Here is a 23,849-nt window from a genome sequence, read left to right on the forward strand (position 1 = left end):
GAAAGACTTCTATCTCAGCAGTGACAATTTGGACGAACCACAAACCAGCTTCTGCAAATATATGATGGCATCATTTGTATGTGTGGTGTAGCTCTGCAGAAGATTCCAAGTTTCCTTTATCAACCTATTTCAAAAACATAAGAGCAGATCACAGCAGTCCCCAAATATTACATTGATGTGTCCCCCTGTGGCCAGTAAGCGTCATTATATAAAATGTATGCGGATTACACACATGTTGAGAATCAAACTGAATTTGAGCCTTTTTTATTTTATTTATTTTTTTTTTTACAATCAAAATGAACAAAAACACGATTGTCATATCTCCCTGAAGCATCATTTGAATCAATTCATTTGTGGTGTGTGTGAGATGTGTTAAGATGATTTTTCATCCCAAGTCTGCTAAGAAAACAGTGAACCAAGAAAGGCAAATGTTAATGCTTATATTCTGCCTGGGTCAAATTTGCCAGAAATAAAAACACCTCAAACTTTATTCTTTTGGTCAAGGGGCGCTTATTATGCAAATTGCCCCACTGGTATTTAAAATGAAGAATGGCTTGCTCACAGACACATTTTCAGAAATAGGCAGAAGAAAGATTTACTTGCTTGTGTAATGTTACCAGTGTTGGGAAAGTTCATTTTCCATTCAAACTACAGTACTTCAAAACTTATTTTTGGAATGAACGTCGTTCCTCGTCAATATTAAAAAAAAAACATATCCATCGTTGTTTTACATAGTTTTTAACGATGGAAAAACTTTTGAAATGATTGATCTCACTTGCATTTTTATTTCACAAAATCAGGGGTGTGCAGACTTTTTATATCCATTGTATCAAGTGGGCGCTAGGACCTAGCGGGGCAGTGCGCGACTCCGCATTTTATTTCAGCGCTTTTGCTCTCTTCAGTCAAGAGCAGAAGTGGTAAGCGCGTTCCGGAGTCGGGCTAGACACTGGGCATCTCCCGATTCCAACGACCATAACACGTTGTTTTGACGGCAGAATACCACGACTTGAACTCGTATATGTTTTCCAAGTCAACACAACGAGCACTCCCATGCTCTTTTTGAATGACTAAAACACCTTAGTGATGTCTTCATCCGTGAGCGGGACAGAGGAGGTGCACGTGTCGGCGTTGACGCCCCTGAAGTTGGTGGGGCTGCTTTGCGTCTTCCTCGCCCTGTGCCTGGACGTGGGAGCCGTTCTGAGCCCGGCGTGGGTCACGGCGGACGACCAGTACTACATGTCCTTGTGGGAGTCCTGCTGGAAGCCCGTTAGCTCGGCGGAGTGGTCCTGCAACAGCACGTTGGCTACGGGTGAGCGGCGCATTGAAAGTACTTTCGGTATTGTTGTATTAGAAAGTCAAATCAAGGCTGTATTCATATTTAAATGACGGGAAGGGTGCAAGGATAACAAAGAGACTCTGCTAGAAAATGTGCAGATGGTTTTCTGGTGGTGACAATTATGGAAGATCGGTCACGAGAGACTTGTAAATGACTTGAAATCATTTGCGAGTTAATTTAAAACGTTTGCACATGAAAGAGAAGAGTGCACGATAGGCAGCTCACGTGGGAAATATACTTGCCTTTTTTTTTTAGGTCGAAATCAAAGTCTGGTGAGTGGGACAACTTTGGATTTAAATGTGTTCTAAACTTTTTGTTCAATATTTATCTTGGGAATGATGTGGGAATTCATTGGGGCCAAGTAAAGCTCCAGCTGGGGTTTCATTTGGCCTTTTGTTACTCACAAAATGAGCCTTTTGTGTGTCTCCTCATTGGCCCACAAGCGAGGGCAACTCCGCGTCTGAGGTCTCCCCCCAGAGATCCAGATGCCTGGAGATTAGTAACCTGGGAAACAAGTGCAGCGCTCTAGAAATGCCAATTTCCCCTCTGTGAACGAAGCCACGATATGGAGTTGTCACTTGAAATGCAATGCACGGAGGAATGTCATGATAGCAGATTATAATGCTCCTTGTATCAAAAATGTATCTGGTGTGTAGGGTGGCTCGATCATTACACTTGAAATCAATTGATGTAGCAACAATGTAGCAATTCCCGATAGGCAGGTTGTGTCTGTGTTTTCTTATTTTGTTGCAAATAATGTTGTAATTTTGTTTTCTGTTAAATTTACAGTATGTTGCATGTTGACCGAAAAATTGAACTTTGAAAAGCATCAAGAAATGCTTTAGGAAAAGTGTGGTGTACGTACCAGTGATGGAAAAGAGGAAAAATATGATGATGATGTGATGATGACGACGACCATAGAAGAAGAACTGCTCCTTGATGCCACATTGGAAAGTGGTGCATGTGATTCTTTTCTGGCTGCTCATCATATGGGGAAAGGGATGATAAATCGTCAAGATCAATAGAAAAGGAAAATGGAAAGTTGCTTCCACCCCATTTGTTAGAAAGTGTGCCTCACAGTTCGAATCTCGAGTCCGGTCATCCTGTGTGAGGTTTGCATCTTCTTCAAGTTTTTGCTATTCGGGTTTCGTCCCACATTCCAAAATGTTAGGTCAGATTTCAAATAGTCTTTTGGTTTGTTTTTTTTAATCATAGTGTTTCAAGAAATAATGAATTTGTTTTTAAATATGCGAATGAGTTCAATATAAAAATATTTTAGGATATGTGGATGTATTTTTTTTATTGAATATTGTACACTTTATTAAAGTAATGACAATTAAAAAAATACCTACTCTTGTAAATCATTAATTTGATTGCATGTCAAATTTATTTTGCACAAAATGTCTTTTATATAAACCCTGCATGAATTATGAAATCTCCTTTATTTATACTAATTCAATTTCATTTTATTAAATAGTGATGACCTATTTCTTAGACTTGTATGAATAATGTTGAAATGTTTCTTACGCGGTGCAGGCTTTTCTGATGACAGTTAGACCGCCGCGGCATTCATCATTTCTAGTTTGACATTCTTTCTTCTCGGGAAATTTTGGAAATCTAAACAAATGGCCAGTGTTCGGAAATTCATTGTGTTCTCGACCCTGAAGGTTGTACTGCTTCCAAACTCATCTGGCAGTCCTCTCATTTCCAGTGTTTTTGCCTAGGTTTGGACTTTAGCGGCGAGCCGTGAACAATGATTTTGTTCGCCTGACAAACTGTTGTCTTCCTGTTTAAGAGTTGACTAACAGAGGGTCACGCAGGCCACTTTCTTTCTCTCCTCCGGTGTAGACAAAAAGTACACTGTGGTGCCCACTTAAAGATATGTAGCCTTTCCGTCGGCATACCAACAACAAACACTCAACCAGCCATTTCCTCCGCGCGCCCGAGTTTGGGTGGATTATTGATTTGAATCCTAGTCCAGTAATCGGACTCGACAGTCCCTCATGTCCCACCAATATTCGCCCCTCGGTGTCACGCTTTGGGCATTCAATAAATCCTGTTACTTTGAGACACTGGCTGCCCACTCAGCGGTTTAAAGCTTCAATCCCGAGTATTTAGCAAAAAGCAGAGGGGACTTTTTATTCTCAAGTGTTCACAAAAAGTAAAAGATCCTATTTATAGACGATACAGCTTGCTCTGATCTTCATACCGGCCCACCAAATATTAAAGTTATCAAGAGTCCTATTATATGTGTTGCATTCATTTAGCCTTTTTTAAATGTTTTTTTGAAGCTAAAATTTAGAAATTTGAGTTTACAAGTCCCCCCCAACAAAAACTTTTTTTTTTTGTCATATTAGTTAAAACTGTCACTATGACCTTACAGTAGCACATGAGACAGTAATCTGTGGGAAGAAAAAATATATAGATAAAACTCAGTTCTCGTTGGTCAGATCTGCTCCTGAGTGATTTCAGTGCCTTAATTGTTTACAAAATTAAGATGTCTTTATTGTTAGTGCTTTTATTTATTGTATTGTCATTTATAAGTCTCTCACCGAGATGGGTCCTTCCAGTTATTTAAAAAAAAATCTGCCGTTTCCTTCTCATCTTTTCACAATAAACAAATATCAATCATTGTTTTTTGCACTGAAAATATATGGAGCCAAAGCCTCCAAGAAACACAACCTAAACCGATATTAGACTTTAATGTATTGTTGCACCGCGAATAATTCCGTCCATCCATTTTCTGATCCGCTTTATCCTCACAAGGGTCGCGGGGGCGTGCTGGAGCCTATCCCAGCTCTCTTCGGGCAGTCGGCGGGGGACACCCTGAACCGGTTGCCAGCCAATGGCAGGCCTCTAATAGTTATTATATACTATATACAGTATGTGAATGAATTTGCCCATCTAAAATTGAAGTGTGGCCCCCTCGAGCACTTAAAGTTTGCCCACGCCTGCTTTTGACACAAGGAGGAATGTGTGATGCGCATGTAAGAGAGTCGAGGCCGTGTGTGTGTGTGTGTGTGTGTCTGTGTGTGTGTGTGTGTGTGTGTGTGTGTGTGTGCGTGCGTGTGTGTGTGTTTATCAAGCGAGTGTGACATGTGCAGATGAATGTGGAGACGATGTGCGAGCTGGTCCGTCGTGTCATTGTTGGTGCTTTTGGTTCTGTATTTTTAACCCTTTCAGGGACATCGGTTATGACAGTGGACAACTTATCGTTTTATCAGGTTACAGGGTGTGTTATCTCAGCTATCCAGAAGGGTTAAGGGTTCGATGTGGGCTGCTATGCTTAATTGACCAACTTCCTGTTTATTACGCGACATAGGTGTGTGTGTGTTTATGTGTGCGTACGCGCGCGCGTGTGTGTGTGGGGGGGGGGGGTGTGCATGTGCATGACAGTTAGACTTAAGGCTCTTCAATGACACACATCTTGGGCCTTTTTTTTTGTGTGCAAAAAAAAAAAAAAACCTAAACTAAATTGGTGCCCAAGAGGGCTTTATTTTCCCTATAACTCAATGTTCAGATTGGCTCTTGAGTTGGGTATCTCCTTTTCCATCTGTCATCAGACCAGCTATAGATTAATGGTTTGGCACTTTCTCGCTTGTCAAGCCTTTAAGCGCTCGAGCTCTTGCTGTGTGAGTCTGTTCCAAATGTGAAATGAGAGCATCCTGCGCGCTGATAAGACTTTTGCTTGACGCTGCAGTTTGGAGACATGATGGAGCTGTAGGCACCAAATTGACCCAGAGAGGAGAATGCTTGAGATATGCCAAAGTATTGGGACATGTGGCCGGAAGCGGAAAAGTGACACTTTCCAGCCATGCAGTAAATCCTGGTCCATCGCTGGTTCCGGGTTCAAGGTCCCTCTATATCGCGGATGAAATGTATTTATTTATTTTCTTTTTGCACAATTTATGATTATAGTCGTTTTGATCACTATACCATTCACATTTCAAAGCCCCAAGTTCAGGTCATTCATTTTCCATTTGCCTAGATTTCGCTGACGATTAGTGAATGCAAAATCCTCATTCATCCTGTTTTGTCGGCCCTAGAGCTGGAGGTTCATTTTATGCAGGTTATGTTTTAAGCAATATTATAGTGTCGTTAAATGTCACATACAGTAAGTGCAAAAAGAAGGTTAATGGGATTTGAGGGGGTTCTCGTTTTACGAGGATCCTGTCATATGACACTGCCAGATTCTGAACAAGGTGCAATGAACTAGTTCTCACAGTGGAATAATCACGTGGCACACAGAGGCACACCCAGTTACCACTTACTGTTCCAGTTTTCATGTGGTTGTTTCATATTCATGGCCGAGAAGTGTTTTTAACCTACAACTATTTCTGTCATTATAACTGTCCTATTGTGCTAACGTCAGTTAGCAATAGACTATAGCACCATAGATCCTCAATACAAGTAAGTGTAAAACCTTTCAATAAGTACCGCTCACTTGTCTACGTTAACAGCAGTGATACCTGTGTGAAAGGGTACACACATCGAATTAAAAAAACAATATACAGTACACTAGAAAAATACAGATAGGGAAGTGAGGGAACTCAACCGGCTTGTCATTCCTGCTTGTCTTCCCGTTTCTGATTTTCTTCTTTTATTTTATCCATTTTTTTTGCTGCGTTTGGCTAGTGACCAGTCCATCAAACAAAGTCACTTGGGAGAGGCTCCAGCTTACTGTAATGAGGGCAGGCAAGATAGAAAAGAGATGGATGGATTTTTTAATTCCGTATCATATTGTCATCGGAATTTTTACCGCGAGAGTCCTCCCAAACCATGCACTTTCTGAGGACCCACAGTCTACCGTTGGCATTGTTGGCAGAGTTATAGTGTAATAATAACTTGGCTTTGTACAGCACCTTTCAAGGGAGCCGAGGGCACTTTTAAATGGAATAGAATCGATAACTACAAACCATAAATAGGAAGCCAGGGCTTGTGGATGAAAACGGATTATTCCACAATTCCGAAACAATATTTATACAATTCAGTGTCTTTCACCATTGACGGGTCATAACACCACAGGGTCGAGCCACTTAGACTTCACAGTGACAGGGTAGGTCCCTCTGTAATGGGGGGCTCATGTTATTGTAAACCGGAGGGAAGGAGTGCTCTGCTTTTTGTGGGCTTACACTTAACATCCTGTGGTGACAGGGCCAATTATAAACATTAAATGCTGAACCATATTTGGTCAAAAGTGGTTCATGTTTGTTTATATTTCAGATGCTTGGCCCCCCCGGTTTCTCTCCGACAAGACTTGGGAACTCCACTTTAAGCAGCTTACGTTCCCTCAATTTGCCGGTGGAGGTTTTAATCATTTTCTGCCTGAAAAGAACGGATATATTCTTTGGAACAACTCCATGGCCTCCATAACAATCAATTGAAGTTGATTCAAGTCTTTCATGAGCTTTATTTCTTTCAAGACACTTTTCTTGAAATGGCTTCCTGCACCTGTTTACAGCTCTCCTCTTTCTGCAGTGCAGACCAAGGCCATTATCGGTGACTTCCTCTACATCTCAACAGTTAACAAGCCATGGATAATTAGGCCTGTAAAGCAGCACCTCGTCGACACTTTGCCGCTATACATAGCCAACATGCTATACGCACTTTGTGGCCAAAGCATTGGGAGCGCCAGCACTGTGAAACACGATTCAACACAAGGGCTGCATGCGCTGTGCAGCTTCAGTCGTGAGATGTGTTTCTAATATTTTGCCATGCTCGTACAACCAAATTATTAGGACATACATGTTATTAAATGAAGAGCTCCCTAAGAGGTTCTGCGGGTATCACCTTAATGTATGAGAAGATTTTGCAAACTTGTCTATATTAGGGATTTGGTGTGAAAAAAAAAAGTTCAGCCTGATCTTGGTGAGAACTATATTTATGCAACGTGCAATCCCTCAGTCCCAAACAAACAGCATATTAAATCAAGCAATTAAACCAGAGAAAGGAAGGCCAGACGAAACAAACGTGGCCCTCGTGAATGGAAAAAACATTTGAATGCTTCCCACAAATGAACTGGATAATGTTAACCCCTTTGCAAGCCTAATCAAAGTAAAACTGTGCAGTGTTTCACAAAGGCAAATAAAGGGTCAGTGGCCTGGTTTCAAGTCAGACAGCATGCTTTTCTGCTTTTCTTTAATTGAAGGCACATTTGAAGGCAGTGAGACCCATAAACAAGCGCTGAGAGATTTTTGAGGGCAAATCATTGGGTGGTTACAAAGTAGCGAAGGTAGTTAGTTACCTGATCTCAACTGCGGGGACAAAGAACTGTGAATATTCACCCCGTGGCAAAGGTCATCACCTGATCCCAAACCACTAGAGCATGCTTTTCACTCTGAAGACAAAAGCGGAGGAAGCACCTCCCACAAACAAGCACTGGGGACGTTTTGAATGCAAAACATGTTATTGAAGACCAACAAGCAGCAAGTGAAGGTGGCTTGAAGAAAACATCTCCAATGAGCAAACTCAGAATTTTGTCCTTTCTCGCTCTCCGGTCATTAGTCCTCGGGCAAGAAGCCACCTTTGCTTTTTACGCAGAACCCAGCCAACTGGGATAGTGCACGATGTGTATTTGGATCATGAAATGGATAATGACACAACTTTGCATGAAAAGTTTGTGTCGAGTATCCCAACATTCACCATTTATACAGACATGCTCTGTCCTGGCTCTGAGAGTACCTCTGACCGGCAGAATATGAGCGAGCGACCTCATCGCGCCATATCCGGCTGCGTGGCTTCCCATTTGGATTTCGCTTTCCAGTCAGGACAGGAAGTGGAGGTGGGATGTCAGGTTTTCTTTCTCTCCCTGATTGAAATGGCGAGAATGCTGCTGAGCTGGCATCTGTGAAGTGGGATAGATACTCATCATCTGAGTCACCTCAAAGCTGTGCTTTGTTTCGCTGTCTTTGCTGCACATATTGGCTTCCTGCATTGTAGCGAAAGCAACATGTTCATGTTCACATTTTCGCTTCGAAATGTTACAAAGCCATTTCTCTCTGTCACCGGGCAGACTGGCAGATCGCCACGTTGGCCCTGCTGCTGGGAGGGGCCGCGCTAACCCTGCTATCCATTCTTGTGGCCCTCGTGTCCCTGTGCTGCAGTTCTAGAAGTCGCTGCTACAAGCCCGTGGCCATCATGCTCTTCTCTGCAGGTACACAACTCATATGAGATGTCCCAGCTGGAAAAAGAAGCACGACAAAAAGTCCCTTAATTTGTGTTGATTGTCTTTCATTTTCATCATTCTATCAGGACACTTATTCAGGTATACTTAACAAATTGTCAGGCAATCGACTACTACAGAAGCCTCCAAAAAAATGAAGAAATAGATAATGACGCACTGTTTTGATTGACGCTCTCAAAGACTGATTTTTGTAGTAGTAACATTATACAGAAAGGTATTTTGAGACCATATAGACTATCTTATGACACTGTAGAACAAACCCCATTACATTAGAAACAACTTTGAATTATGGAGGGTTATTTTGTGCCAAAAATGAAGCAATTAATTCATTCCAAAGAAAAAAATTAATTTATCGTGGCATGTTGGTCGCCTCACAGTTCGGAGGTTGTAGGATTGTATCCTGACCTTCCTGAGCACTATTTTTGTGTACAATGCAAAGTGCAGTCTAATTGTGCTCACTCGTGGAATTTTCTTACTTTTGTTATTTTTTTGTAGACAGGCGCAGGTAAAAAAAAAAAAAAAAAGGCAGTTTGCTCCGTTGTGGGAGTGAACACAGCAGACTTACTGTCCGGCCAATGAAAGCGGCTCCACTCACTCAATTTAAATTCAGCACAGGAGAATCTTGGACGTTGTGAAAGCAGAAATATAGGCTGTCTGGAGTCCATGCCTAAGATCAAAGCATGCAAAGTACATTTAAAAAGAACTGCAAGCAGACCTCCACTTTAGGATGATGTAATGTCAGCCAGGGCGATCACAGTTCACCACTGTGAAGAAGAGGGAACTTGGAGGTTTCTGATGATTAAAGCCAGCCATGAACATCCCAGCGGCCCGGTAGTCCAGTGGATAGCACGTCGACTTCACAGTGCAGAGGTACCGGGTTCGATTCCAGCTCTGGCCTCGCTGTGTGGAGTTTGCATGTTCTCCCTGGGCCTGCGTAGGTTTTCTCCGGGTACTCAGGTTTCCTCCCACGTTCCAAAAACATGCATGGCAGGCTGATTGAACACGCTAAAAATTGTCCCTAGGTGTGAGTGTGAGTGTGCATGGTTGTTCGTCTCTGTTTGCCCTGCGATTGGCTGGCAACCGGTTCAGGGTGTCCCCTGCCTACTGCCCGAAGACGGCTGGGATAGGCTCCAGCACCCCCCGCGACCCTAGTGAGGATTAAGCGGTTTGGAAAATGGATGGATGGATGGATGAACATCCCAGTCAGCAAAATTGGCCCACATCTGGGGCAGACATGGCACGTACACTCGGCCCAAATACCTCAATGAATGACGGTCCTGCAGTGGCCCACGTCTGGCATCCATGATGTGGGCCGCATTCGGCCCAGATCTGAGCCGCATTGTAAAACCATATCTGGCCCTACTCCGGCCCAGCGCTGGGCCAGAACAGGTTCCTGATATCAGCCTGAATTCAACCTCAACTAAGCCACATCTTTCATGAGCCATATTTGACCCACATTTTTAAAAAAAAGTTTCAAAAACGACTGTTATAAAAATATGTTTGTCATAAACACCTTACTATACACTTTTTGGGTTAAAACACCTTACTATTTATACATGGTCGTTTTTTTCGGCTAAAAATGCCTTACTCTACATGGTTGTTTTTTTCGGGTTAAAAAGCCTGACTATACATGGTCATTTGTTCGGCTAAAAATGCCTTACTCTACATGGTCGTTTTTTTTTGGCTAAAAACACCTTACTGTACATGGTCGTTTGTTTTTAGTTAAAACGCCTTACTTTTCATGGTCATTTTTTTCGGCTCAAAACACCTTTCTATATATGGTCGTTTTTTTTCGTCTAAAAACGGCTTACTAGACATGGTCGGGTTTTTTTCGGCTAAAAACGCCTTACTATACATGGTCTTTTTTTTCGGCTAAAAACGCCTTACTATGTGTGGTCGTTTTTTTCGGCTAAAAAAGCCTTACTATATACATGGTTGTTTTTTCGGCTAAAAACGCCTTACTATACATGGTCTTTTTTTTTGGCTAAAAACGCCTTACTAGACATGGTCATTTCTTTCGGGTTAAGACGCCTTACTACACATGGTCGTTTTTTTCGGGTTAAGACGCCTTACTATACATGGTCGTTTTTTTCAGCTAAAAACGCCTTACTATACATGGTCATTTCTTTCGGGTTAAGACGCCTTACTAGACATGGTCATTTTTTTTCGGCTAAAATCGCCTTACTATACATGGTGATTTTTTTCGGATTAAAACGCCTTGCTATACATGATCGTTTTTTTGGGCTAAAAACGCCTTACTATTCATGGTCCTTTTTTTCGGCTAAAAACGCCTTACTATACATGGTCCTTTTTTTCGGCTAAAAACGTCTTACTATTTATGGTCCTTTTTTTTTCAAAAAAAAAACGCCTGGCTATACATGGTCGTTTTTTTGGGCTAAAAACGCCTTACTATACATGGTCGTTTTTTTTTCGGCCAAAAATGCCTTACAATAGATGGTCGTTTTTTGGGGGGCTAAAAACGGCTTGCTATACATGATCGTTTTTTTCGGCAAAAAACGCCTTACTCTACATGGTCGTTTTTACGACGAAAAACGCCTTACTATACATGGTCATTTTTTTTCAGCTAAAAACGCCTCACGATACATGGTCGTTTCTTTCACCTAAAAACGCCTTACTATACATGGTCGTTTCTTTCACCTAAAAACGCCTTACTATACATGGTCGTTTCTTTCAGCTAAAAATGCCTTACTATACATGGTCCTTTTTTTTGGGCTAAATTCGCCTTACTATACATGGTCATTTTTTTCGGGTTAAAACGCCTGACTATACATGGTCGTTTTTTACGGCTAAAAATGCCTTACTATACATGGTTGTTTTTTTCGGCTAAAAACGCCTTACTATACATGGTCGTTTTTTTTCGGCTAAAAACGCCTTACTATACATGGACGTTTTTTTCGGCTAAAAACGCCTTACTATACATGGACGTTTTTTTTGTCTAAAAACGCCTTACGATACATGGTTGTTTTTTTCGGGTTAACACGCCTTATTATACCCATGGTCGTTTTTTTCAGCTAAAAACGCCTGACTATACATGGTCGTTTTTTTCAGCTAAAAACGCCTGACTATACATGGTCGTTTTTTTCAGCTAAAAACGCCTTACTATACATGGTCGTTTTTTTCAGCTAAAAATGCCTTACTATACGTGGTCGTTTTTTTTGGCTAAAATCGCCTTCCTATACATGGTCATTTTTTCGGGTTAAAACGCCTTATTATACATGGTCGTTTTATTCTGCTAAAAACACCTTACTATACATGGTCGTTTTTTTCGTCTAAAAACGGCTTACATGGTCGTTTTTTTTGTCTAAAAACGCCTTACGATACATGGTTGTTTTTTTCGGGTTAAAACGCCTTACTATACATGGTCGTTTTTTTCGGCTAAAAACGCTTGACTATCCATCCATCCATCCATTTTCCGAACCGCTTGATCCTCACTAGGGTCGCAGGGGGTGCTGGAGCCCATCCCAGCCGTCTCCGGGCAGTAGGCGGGGGACACCCTGAATCAGTTGCCAGCCAATCACAGGGCACACAGAGACGAACAACCATCCACGCCCACACTCACACCTAGGGACAATTTAGAGCGTCCAATCAGCCTGCCATGCATATTTTTGGAATGTGGGAGGAAACCGGAGCACCCGGAGAAAACCCACGCAGGCCCGGGGAGAACATGCAAACTCCACACAGGGAGGCCGGAGCTGGAATCGAACCCGGTACCTCCGCACTGTGAAGCCGACGTGCTAACCACTGGACTACCGGGCCGCCTACGCTTGACTATACATGGTCATTTTTTTCGGGTTAAAACGCCTTCCTATACATGGTTGTTTTTTTTCAAATAAAAACACCTTACTATACATGGTCGTTTTTTTCGTCTAAAAACGCTTTACTATACATGGTCGTTTTTTTCAGCTAAAAACGCCTTACTATACATTGTCTTTTTTTTTCGGCTAAAAACGCCTTACGATACATGGTCGTTTTTTTCGGCTAAAAACTCCTTACTATACATGGTCGTTTTATTCGTCTAAAAACGCCTTACGATACATGGTCGTTTTTTTCGGCTAAAAACGCCTTACTATACATGGTCGTTTTTTTCAGCTAAAAACGCCTCACTATACATGGTGTTTTTTTTCGGCTAAAAACGGCTTACTATACATGGTCGTTTTTTTCGGCTAAAAACGCCTTACTATATATGGTCGTTTTTTTCGGCTAAAAACGCCTTACTATACATGGTCATTTTTTTCGTCTAAAAACGCCTTACAATAGATGGTGTTTTTTTCCGGCTAAAATCGCCTTCCTATACATGGTCATTTTTTTCGGGTTAAAACGCCTTATTATACCCATGGTCGTTTTTTTCAGCTAAAAACGCCTGACTATACATGGTCATTTTTTTCGGGTTAAAACGCCTTATTATACATGGTCGTTTTTTTCTGGCTAAAAACGCCTGACTATACATGGTCGTTTTTTAGGGCTAAAAACGCCTTACTATACATGGTCGTTTTTTTCGTCTAAAAACGCCTTACTATACATGGTCGTTTTATTCGTCTAGAAACGCCTTACTATACATGGTCGTTTTTTTCGTCTAAAAATGCCTTCCTATACATGGTCATTTTTTTCGGGTTAAAACGCCTTCCTATACATGGTTGTTTTTTTTCAACTAAAAACACCTTACTATACATGGTCGTTTTTTTCGTCTAAAAACGCTTTACTATACATGGTCGTTTTTTTCAGCTAAAAACGCCTTACTATACATTGTCTTTTTTTTTTCGGCTAAAAACGCCTTACGATACATGGTCGTTTTTTTCGGCTAAAAACTCCTTACTATACATGGTTGTTTTATTCGTCTAAAAACGCCTTACGATACATGGTCGTTTTCTTCGGCTAAAAACTCCTTACTATACATGGTCGTTTTTTTCGTCTAAAAACGCTTTACTATACATGGTCGTTTTTTTCGTCTAAAAACGCTTTACTGTACATGGTCGTTTTTTTCAGCTAAAAACGCCTCACTATACATGGTGTTTTTTTTCGGCTAAAAACGCCTTACTATACATGGTCGTTTTTTTCGGCTAAAAACGCCTTACGATACATGGTCGTTTTTTTCGGCTAAAAACGCCTTACTATACATGGTCGTTTTTTTCGGCTAAAAACGCCTTACTATACATGGTCATTTTTTTCGTCTAAAAACGCCTTACAATACATGGTGTTTTTTTCCGGCTAAAATCGCCTTCCTATACATGGTCATTTTTTTCGGGTTAAAACGCCTTATTATACCCATGGTCGTTTTTTTCAGCTAAAAATGCCTGACTATACATGGTCATTTTTTTCGGGTTAAAACGCCTTATTATACATGGTCGTTTTTTTTCTGGCTAAAAACGCCTGACTATACATGGTCGTTTTTTTTGGCTAAAATCGCCTTCCTATACATGGTCATTTTTTCGGGTTAAAACGCCTTACTATACATGGTCGTTTTATTCGTCTAGAAACGCCTTACTATACATGGTAATTTTTTTCGGGTTAAAAAGCCTTACTTTATATGGTCGTTTTTTTCAACTAAAAACGCCTTACTATACATGGTCAATTTTTTCGGGTTAAAACGCCTTATTATACATGGTCGTTTTTTTCGGCTAAAAACGCCTGACTATACATGGTCGTTTTTTACGGCTAAAAACGCCTTACTATACATGGTCATTTTTTTCGGGTTAAAACGCCTCACGATACATGGTCGTTTTTTTCGGCTAAAAACGCCTTACTATACATGGTCGTTTCTTTCACCTAAAAACGCCTTACTATACATGGTCGTTTCTTTCAGCTAAAAATGCCTTACTATACATGGTCCTTTTTTTTGGGCTAAATTCGCCTTACTATACATGGTCATTTTTTTCGGGTTAAAACGCCTTTTATTCTGCTAAAAACACCTTACTATATGTTTTTTTTTACATGTTTTTTTTTCCCTGGCTAAAATCACCTTACTATACATGGTAATTTTTTTCGGGTTAAAAAGCCTTACTTTATATGGTCGTTTTTTTCGTCTAAAAACGCCTTATTATACATGGTCGTTTTTTTCGGCTAAAAACTTATTACTATACACAGTCGTTTTTTTTCAGCTAAAAACGCCTTACTATACATGGTCATTTTTTTCGGGTTAAAACGCCTGACTATACATGGTCGTTTTTTACGGCTAAAAATGCCTTACTATACATGGTTGTTTTTTTCGGCTAAAAACGCCTTACTATACATGGACGTTTTTTTTGTCTAAAAACGCCTTACGATACATGGTTGTTTTTTTCGGGTTAACACGCCTTACTATACATGGTCGTTTTTTTTCGGCTAAAAATGCCTTACTATACGTGGTCGTTTTTTTGGGCTAAAATCGCCTTCCTATACATGGTCATTTTTTCGGGTTAAAACACCTTATTATACATGGTCGTTTTTTTCGTCTAAAAACGGCTTACTATACATGGTCGTTTTATTCGTCTAAAAACGCCTTACGATACATGGTAGGTTTTTTTTCGGCTAAAAACGCTTTACTATACATGGTCACTTTTTTTCGGGTTAAAACGCCTTCCTATGCATGGTTGTTTTTTTTCAACTAAAAACACCTTACTATACATGGTCGTTTTTTTCGTCTAAAAACGCTTTACTATACATGGTCGTTTTTTTCAGCTAAAAACGCCTTACTATACATTGTCTTTTTTTTCGGCTAAAAACGCCTTACGATACATGGTCGTTTTTTTCGGCTAAAAACTCCTTACTATACATGGTCGTTTCTTTCAGCTAAAAACGCCTTACTATACATGGTCGTTTTTTTCAGCTAAAAACGCCTCACTATACATGGTGTTTTTTTTCGGCTAAAAACGCCTTACTATACATGGTCGTTTTTTTCGGCTAAAAACGCCTTACGATACATGGTCGTTTTTTTTGGCTAAAAACGCCTTACTATACATGGTCGTTTTTTTCAGCTAAAAACGCCTGACTATACATGGTCATTTTTTTCGGGTTAAAACGCCTTATTATACATGGTCGTTTTTTTCTGGCTAAAAACGCCTGACTATACATGGTCGTTTTTTACGGCTAAAAACGCCTTACTATACATGGTCGTTTTTTTCGGCTAAAAACGCCTTACTACACATGGTCGTTTTTTTTCAGCTAAAAACGCCCTACCATACATGGTCGTTTTTTTCAGCTAAAAATGCCTTACTATACATGGTCGTTTTTTTTGGCTAAATTCGCCTTACTATACATGGTCGTTTTTTTCGGGTTAAAACGCCTGACTATACCTGGTCGTTTTTTACGGCTAAGAACGCCTTACTATACATGGTCGTTTTTTTCGGCTAAAATCGCCTTACTAGACATGGTCATTTCTTTGGGTTAAAATGCCTGACTATACATGGTCGTTTTTTTTCAGCTAAAAACGGCTTACTATACATGGTCGTTTTTTTCGGCTAAAATCGCCTTACTATACATGGTCATTTTTTTCGGGTTAAAAAGCCTTACTATACATGGTCGTTTTATTCGGCTAAAAACGCCTTACTATACATGGTCGTTTTTTTCGTCTAAAAACGCCTTACTATACATGGTCATTTTTTTCGGGTTAAAACGCCTTACTATACATGGTTGTTTTTTTCAACTAAAAACGCCTTACTATACATGGTCGTTTTTTTCATCTAAAAACACTTTACTATACATGGTCGTTTTTTTCAGCTAAAAACGCCTTACTATACATGGTCGTTTTTTTCGGCTAATAACGCCTTACGATACATGGTCTTTTTTTTCGTCTAAAAACGCTTTACTATACATGGTCATTTTTTTTCAGCTAAAAATGCCTTACTATACATGGTCGTTTATTTCGGCTAAAAACGCCTTACTATACATGGTCGTTTTTTTCACCTAAAAACGCCTTACTATACATGGTCGTTTTTTTCGGCTAAAAACACCTTACTATACATGGTCGTTTCTTTCAGCTAAAAATGCCTTACTATACATGGTCGTTTTTTTGGGCTAAATTCGCCTTACTTTACATGGTCATTTTTTTCGGGTTAAAACGCCTGACTATACCTGGTCGTTTTTTACGGCTAAGAACGCCTTACTATACATGGTCGTTTTTTTCGGCTAAAATCGCCTTACTATACATGGTCATTTCTTTCCGGTTAAGACGCCTTCCTATACATGGTCGTTTTTTTCGGCTAAAATCGCCTTACTATACATGGTCATTTCTTTCCGGTTAAGACGCCTTCCTATACATGGTCGTTTTTTTCGGCTAAAAACGCCTTACTATACATGTTTTCTTTTCCCTGGCTAAAATCACCTTACTATACATGGTAATTTTTTTCGGGTTAAAAAGCCTTACTTTATATGGTCGTTTTTTTCGTCTAAAAACGCCTTATTATACATGGTCGTTTTTTTCGGCTAAAAACTTCTTACTATACACGGTCGTTTTTTTTCAGCTAAAAACGCCTTACTATACATGGTCGTTTTTTTCGGCTAACAACGCCTTACTATACATGGTCGTTTTTTTTCGGCTAAAATCGCCTTATTATACATGATCATTTTTTTTCGGATTAAAAAGCCTTACTATACATGGTCGTTTTTTTCAGCTAAAAACGCCTTACTATACATGGTAATTTATTTCGGGTTAAAACGCCTTATTATACATGGTCGTTTTTTTCGTCTAAAAATGCCTTATTATACATGGTCGTTTTTTTCGGCTAAAAACGCCTTACTATACATGGTCGGTTTTTTTTCAGCTAAAAACGCCTTACGATACATGGTCGTTTTTTTCGGCTAAAAACGCCTTACTATACATGGTCGTTTTTTTCGTCTAAAAACGCCTTACTATACATGGTCGTTTTATTCGTTTAAAAACGCCTTACTATACATGGTCATTTTTTTCGGGTTAAAACGCCTTACTATACATGGTCGTTTTTTTCGTCTAAAAATGCCTTACTATACATGGTGGTTTTTTTCGTCTAAAAACGGATTACTATACATGGTCGTTTTATTCGGCTAAAAACGCCTTACTACACATGGTCGTTTTTTTCAGCTAAAAATGCCTTACTATACATGGTCGTTTTTTTCCGGCTATAATCGCCTTACTATACATGGTAATTTTTTTCAGGTTAAAAAGCCTTACTTTACATGGTCGTTTTATTCAGCTAAAAACGCCTTACTATACATGGTCGTTTTTTTTCGTCTAAAAACGCCTTACTATACATGGTAATTTTTTTCGGGTTAAAACGCCTTACTATACATGGTCGTTTTTTTCGTCTAAAAACGCCTTACTATACATGGTCGTTTTTTTCGGCTAAAAATGCCTTACTATACATGGTCGTTTTTTTCTGCTAAAAACGCTTTACTATACATGGTCATTTTTTTCGGGTTAAAACGCCTTACTATACATGGTCGTTTTTTTCGGCTAAAAACGCCTTACTATACATGGTCGTTTTATTCGTCTAAAAACGCCTTATATACATGGTAATTTTTTTCGGGTTAAAACGCCTTACTATACATGGTCGTTTTTTTCGTCTAAAAACGCCTTACTATACATGGTCGTTTTTTACGGCTAAAAACGCCTTACTATACATGGTCATTTTTTTCGGCTAAAAACGCCTTACTATTCATGGTCGTTTTATTCGGCTAAAAACGCTTTACTATACATGGTCATTTTATTCGTCTAAAAACGCCTTACTATACATGGTAATTTTTTTCGTCTAAAAACGCCTTACTATACATGGTCGTTTTTTTCGGCTAAAAACGCTTTACTATACATGGTCATTTTTTTCGGGTTAAAACGCCTTACTATACATGGTCGTTTTTTTCGGCTAAAAACGCCTTACTATACATGGTCGTTTTATTCGGCTAAAAACGCCTTACTATTCATGGTCGTTTTATTCGGCTAAAAACGCTTTACTATACATGGTCATTTTATTCGTCTAAAAACGCCTTACTATACATGGTAATTTTTTTCGGGTTAAAACACCTTACTATACATGGTTGTTTTTTTCGTCTAAAAACGCCTTACTACACATGGTCGTTTTTTTCGGCTAAAAACGCCTTACTATACATGGTCGTTTTTTTCGGCTAAAAACGCCTTACTATACATGGTCGTTTTATTCGGCTAAAAACGCCTTACTATACATGGTCATTTTTTTCAGCTAAAAATGCCTTACTATATATACATGGTCGTTTTTTTCGGCTAAAATTGCCTTACTATACATGGTCATTTTTTTCGGGTTAAAAAGCCTTACTATACATGGTCGTTTTTTTCGTCTAAAAACGCCTTACTATACATGGTCGTTTTTTTCGGCTAAAATCGCCTTACTATACATGGTCATTTCTTTCCGGTTAAGACGCCTTCCTATACATGGTCGTTTTTTTCGGCTAAAAACGCCTTACTATACATGTTTTCTTTTCCCTGGCTAAAATCACCTTACTATACATGGTAATTTTTTTCGGGTTAAAAAGCCTTACTTTATATGGTCGTTTTTTTCGTCTAAAAACGCCTTATTATACATGGTCGTTTTTTTCGGCTAAAAACTTCTTACTATACACGGTCGTTTTTTTCAGCTAAAAACGCCTTACTATACATGGTCGTTTTTTTCGGCTAACAACGCCTTACTATACATGGTCGTTTTTTTTCGGCTAAAATCGCCTTATTATACATGATCATTTTTTTTCGGATTAAAAAGCCTTACTATACATGGTCGTTTTTTTCAGCTAAAAACGCCTTACTATACATGGTAATTTATTTCGGGTTAAAACGCCTTATTATACATGGTCGTTTTTTTCGTCTAAAAATGCCTTATTATACATGGTCGTTTTTTTCGGCTAAAAACGCCTTACTATACATGGTCGTTTTTTTTCAGCTAAAAACGCCTTACGATACATGGTCGTTTTTTTTGGCTAAAAACGCCTTACTATACATGGTCGTTTTATTCGTTTAAAAACGCCTTACTATACATGGTCATTTTTTTCGGGTTAAAACGCCTTACTATACATGGTCGTTTTTTTCGTCTAAAAACGCCTTACTATACATGGTCGTTTTTTTCGTCTAAAAATGCCTTACTATACATGGTGGTTTTTTTCGTCTAAAAACGGATTACTATACATGGTCGTTTTATTCGGCTAAAAACGCCTTACTACACATGGTCGTTTTTTTCAGCTAAAAATGCCTTACTATACATGGTCGTTTTTTTCCGGCTATAATCGCCTTACTATACATGGTAATTTTTTTCAGGTTAAAAAGCCTTACTTTACATGGTCGTTTTATTCAGCTAAAAACGCCTTACTATACATGGTCGTTTTTTTTCGTCTAAAAACGCCTTACTATACATGGTAATTTTTTTCGGGTTAAAGCGCCTTACTATACATGGTCGTTTTTTTCGTCTAAAAACGCCTTACTATACATGGTCGTTTTTTTCGGCTAAAAATGCCTTACTATACATGGTCGTTTTTTTCTGCTAAAAACGCTTTACTATACATGGTCATTTTTTTCGGGTTAAAACGCCTTACTATACATGGTCGTTTTTTTCGGCTAAAAACGCCTTACTATACATGGTCGTTTTATTCGTCTAAAAACGCCTTATATACATGGTAATTTTTTTCGGGTTAAAACGCCTTACTATACATGGTCGTTTTTTTCGTCTAAAAACGCCTTACTATACATGGTCGTTTTTTACGGCTAAAAACGCCTTACTATACATGGTCATTTTTTTCGGCTAAAAACGCCTTACTATTCATGGTCGTTTTATTCGGCTAAAAACGCTTTACTATACATGGTCATTTTATTCGTCTAAAAACGCCTTACTATACATGGTAATTTTTTTCGTCTAAAAACGCCTTACTATACATGGTCGTTTTTTTCGGCTAAAAACGCTTTACTATACATGGTCATTTTTTTCGGGTTAAAACGCCTTACTATACATGGTCGTTTTTTTCGGCTAAAAACGCCTTACTATACATGGTCGTTTTATTCGGCTAAAAACGCCTTACTATTCATGGTCGTTTTATTCGGCTAAAAACGCTTGACTATACATGGTCATTTTATTCGTCTAAAAACGCCTTACTATACATGGTAATTTTTTTCGGGTTAAAACACCTTACTATACATGGTTGTTTTTTTCGTCTAAAAACGCCTTACTACACATGGTCGTTTTTTTCGGCTAAAAACGCCTTACTATACATGGTCGTTTTTTTCGGCTAAAAACGCCTTACTATACATGGTCATTTTTTTCAGCTAAAAATGCCTTACTATATATACATGGTCGTTTTTTTCGGCTAAAATTGCCTTACTATACATGGTCATTTTTTTCGGGTTAAAAAGCCTTACTATACATGGTCGTTTTTTTCGTCTAAAAACGCCTTACTATGCATGGTCGTTTTATTCGTCTAAAAACGCCTTACTATACATGGTCGTTTTTTTCGTCTAAAAACGCCTTACTATGCATGGTCGTTTTATTCGTCTAAAAACGCCTTACTATACATGGTCGGTTTTTTTTGGCTCAAAACACCTTACTATACATCACTGGTGTCAAACTCCTTTCACATGGTCGGCCACATACGGCCTCGGTAGATGTCAAATGGGCCGGACCATTAAAATGATACCATACTTTGCTATGAACAACCAAAACAATATGTCTTTCCTTTGTTTTGGTATAAAGAAGCACAAGAACATTTGGAAAATGTTGACATTTAATGAACGTATATCTTATAAAACATTTCATGAAGCACCTTACATTCCCTTCAACAAATGTGCAATTTACTTTTATCATTCACATATATGCATTGAAACTGATCCCACTGATTGTACAAACTTTAACAAGTAATTGGTATTGAAAAATATAGTAACGCACTTTATGATTAAACAAGATTTCTAAAGAAAGTAAGTTGTAAACCATTTACACGTGCATATAAAATCTAAATGTGATCCCTGCCTACACCTTACAAACTAAGGCGAGTGCTAAATTATGTGTGAATGTGAGAGTGCTATTGATAGTGTCTGCTGTCATGGGTCTGTCTCAGTGACGAACTGAATCTGCCGTTGTTTTCTTCTCTGATCAAGTGTCCCCTAGAGGATACTCAATGAATTGCACCTTATTAAAAATATTACTTCTGTGACTTTTATGCATTTTTTTTTCATTTTTAAATTATCCTGCGGGCCTGATTGAACCTTGTGTGTGTGTGTGTGTGTGTGTGTGTGTCTGTGATGAATGGAATTCCGCATCGGTGTGCAATTGTAAAACAAGGCTGTGTGTTGAAAAAATACATTTGAAACTGCATTTAATTAAGGGTGCCTCAATACTGGCTGGCCATATACGGGCCGGAGTTGTAAATTGATTTCTGGCCCAAATACTTCACTCCACAACTGGCCCTCATCTGGTTTGCCAGAGTCAAGCCAGTGCCTCCTTTGCCACTCCTGGGCCGTGTTCGGCCCACATGCATTATGCCAGTGCCGACTCAAGGCCAGCTGTGCCAGCTTCATGCCGAATCCGGGCCAGATGCCTTTGCTGACTGCTATGTTATTTGTTTGCGCCTAGGGCACAACGGGAGGGTAAAATTACTTAGTGCAACTATTAGCCTCTGTACCTGTGTAAAGTACAAGTCAAATGTCATACCAGATTGTAAGATTGTGATGGTGTGTCTAAATGACGTGACCTGTGAGTTTTCGTGTAAACAATGGCACTTTCCCACTTTCCTTTTCAGTGGTCCTCCAGACATGCAGCCTAGTCTTGTTCCCCATCAAGTTCATTGAGGCAGTCACTCTGAGGGTGTACCACGAGTTCAACTGGGGGTACGGCCTGGGGTGGGGATCCACCATCTTCTCCTTTGGTGGGGCCATCCTCTATTGCCTCAATTCCAAGAACTACGAAGACTACTATTAGATCATGAAAAAGAAGAAGAGGAAGAGGAACATCACACAGTCTTGGAACTTTCGGTCACACTGCACGATCACGGGGCAGAATAACAGCAAAAACAAATGATTTCAAAGACAGTCCAGAGCTCCAGATTGACCCTAATTGGTGGCGTTTTGCCCCTAAAATTTAAGACACTGAAACTAAAGTTTTCATATATTCGCTCGCGTATGACCAATAATTTAAAAAAAAAATCTTGAATAGGTTTGTTGCTGGCAAATTTCTACCCCACACGTCCACCTATTTATCAGTAAACATGAGTAGAAGTGCGAATATTTACTTTGCAAGCCATTTTGTAATTCACGTGCGCCACTAAAATTTCTATTTACACCCCTAAAACTTCAGATTAGGGGTCACTCTGCTCCTAACAAAAACAAAAAAAGGAAATCTGGAGCTCTGCAGAATTTTATGACAAACAATATGCACGCACACATCTTTGGGATTTTGAATGAACGGGTGGGGGAAAGGAATCCACAATGTGACATTTAGAGGCAGATAGCTTGACTCAGACATACTATGTAGACAAAAGTATTGGGCCATGTGTTCAGTGCACCAACAGGAAGTGAAAAAGGAATAAAATAGGCCATTAGAAACCAACTTTGCAGGTATAACGATGTGTGTCCGTTCATCCATTTGTGGCTTGATGTCAGACATTTGTGGTTTCGGTTTATCATGCCAATATGATCCACTTTTATCTTTGTGGAGAGGAAAGGTCCTTCCCACAATGCTGCAAGCAATTGTCAAAAATGTCTTTTAGATCAAGAATTCAGATTGAAGGAGCTGAGTCCAACTCCTGACTGATGAACTGAATAATAAGTGCATGTGTGTGGCTATTTTTGTCGACAAAGTGTATGTTTGCTACCCCTTTAAGTGGAGCTCCAGTAGGTCGTAGAATTAGGCAGGCAATCTAGGGAGAACAGATGGATCCATTGACCCCATGTGAAGATGAATGGGTGGACTGAATCAACCAATCAGAGCAAGACGGAAAATAACAGGAGAAAATCAACCCCATTCCTCAATCAGGGGATAAATGGCTCCAGGAAGGAAAAATGTCCTATTGAGATGACATCCTGAGGATGTCACAAATAAAGGGAGCCTCAGACAAAAACAAGGAACACCCAAGGATATACGACATTCCTTTTGGTCTTCTCACTAACTGCTCAGCAGCATCGTGTGACGTGGGTGGGGGGGGGGGGGGGGGTATTTGAACAATTTAAAATCTGAACCAGTGGGAAGGAAGTTGGTAGATGATCATGTGTGCGGGATCTTCCAATTACACACTTCCTCATGTGATGCCTCCTTGAGTTTGTGCTGTGTTTGTCAAAGAGGATCATTGTAGTGAACTGTATTTGTCTCCTGTGTATCACACCTCTGTATGAGATGCTCGGAGCAATGCTCAGTGCATGAAGAT

General features: G+C 39.5%; 1 protein-coding gene across 1 annotated transcript; it reads left to right on the forward strand.

Moving 5' to 3' along the window:
* The first annotated feature begins 920 nt into the window (after positions 1–920).
* Positions 921–23,618, forward strand: tmem47 (transmembrane protein 47). Its single transcript, XM_086115814.1, has 3 exons — positions 921–1,309; positions 8,349–8,489; positions 22,230–23,618. Exons 1-3 carry the CDS (start codon positions 1,084–1,086, stop codon positions 22,406–22,408), a joined length of 546 nt encoding a protein of 181 aa, XP_085971940.1. The 5' UTR covers positions 921–1,083; the 3' UTR covers positions 22,409–23,618.
* Positions 23,619–23,849: the final 231 nt, after the last annotated feature.

This window comes from Hippocampus guttulatus, chromosome 7 (genome assembly GCF_054856545.1).
Source record: "Hippocampus guttulatus isolate MCC_2025c chromosome 7, RoL_Hgut_1.0, whole genome shotgun sequence".
NCBI lineage: Eukaryota > Metazoa > Chordata > Actinopteri > Syngnathiformes > Syngnathidae > Hippocampus > Hippocampus guttulatus.

Coding starts and splice junctions, on each gene's coding strand:
- tmem47 (XM_086115814.1), top strand. CDS start 1,084: ATGTCTTCATCCGTGAGCGGGACAGAGGAGGTGCACGTGTCGGCGTTG. Junction 1,310..8,348: donor CAACAGCACGTTGGCTACGG/GTGAGCGGCGCA, acceptor GTCACCGGGCAG/ACTGGCAGATCGCCACGTTG. Junction 8,490..22,229: donor CATCATGCTCTTCTCTGCAG/GTACACAACTCA, acceptor TTTCCTTTTCAG/TGGTCCTCCAGACATGCAGC.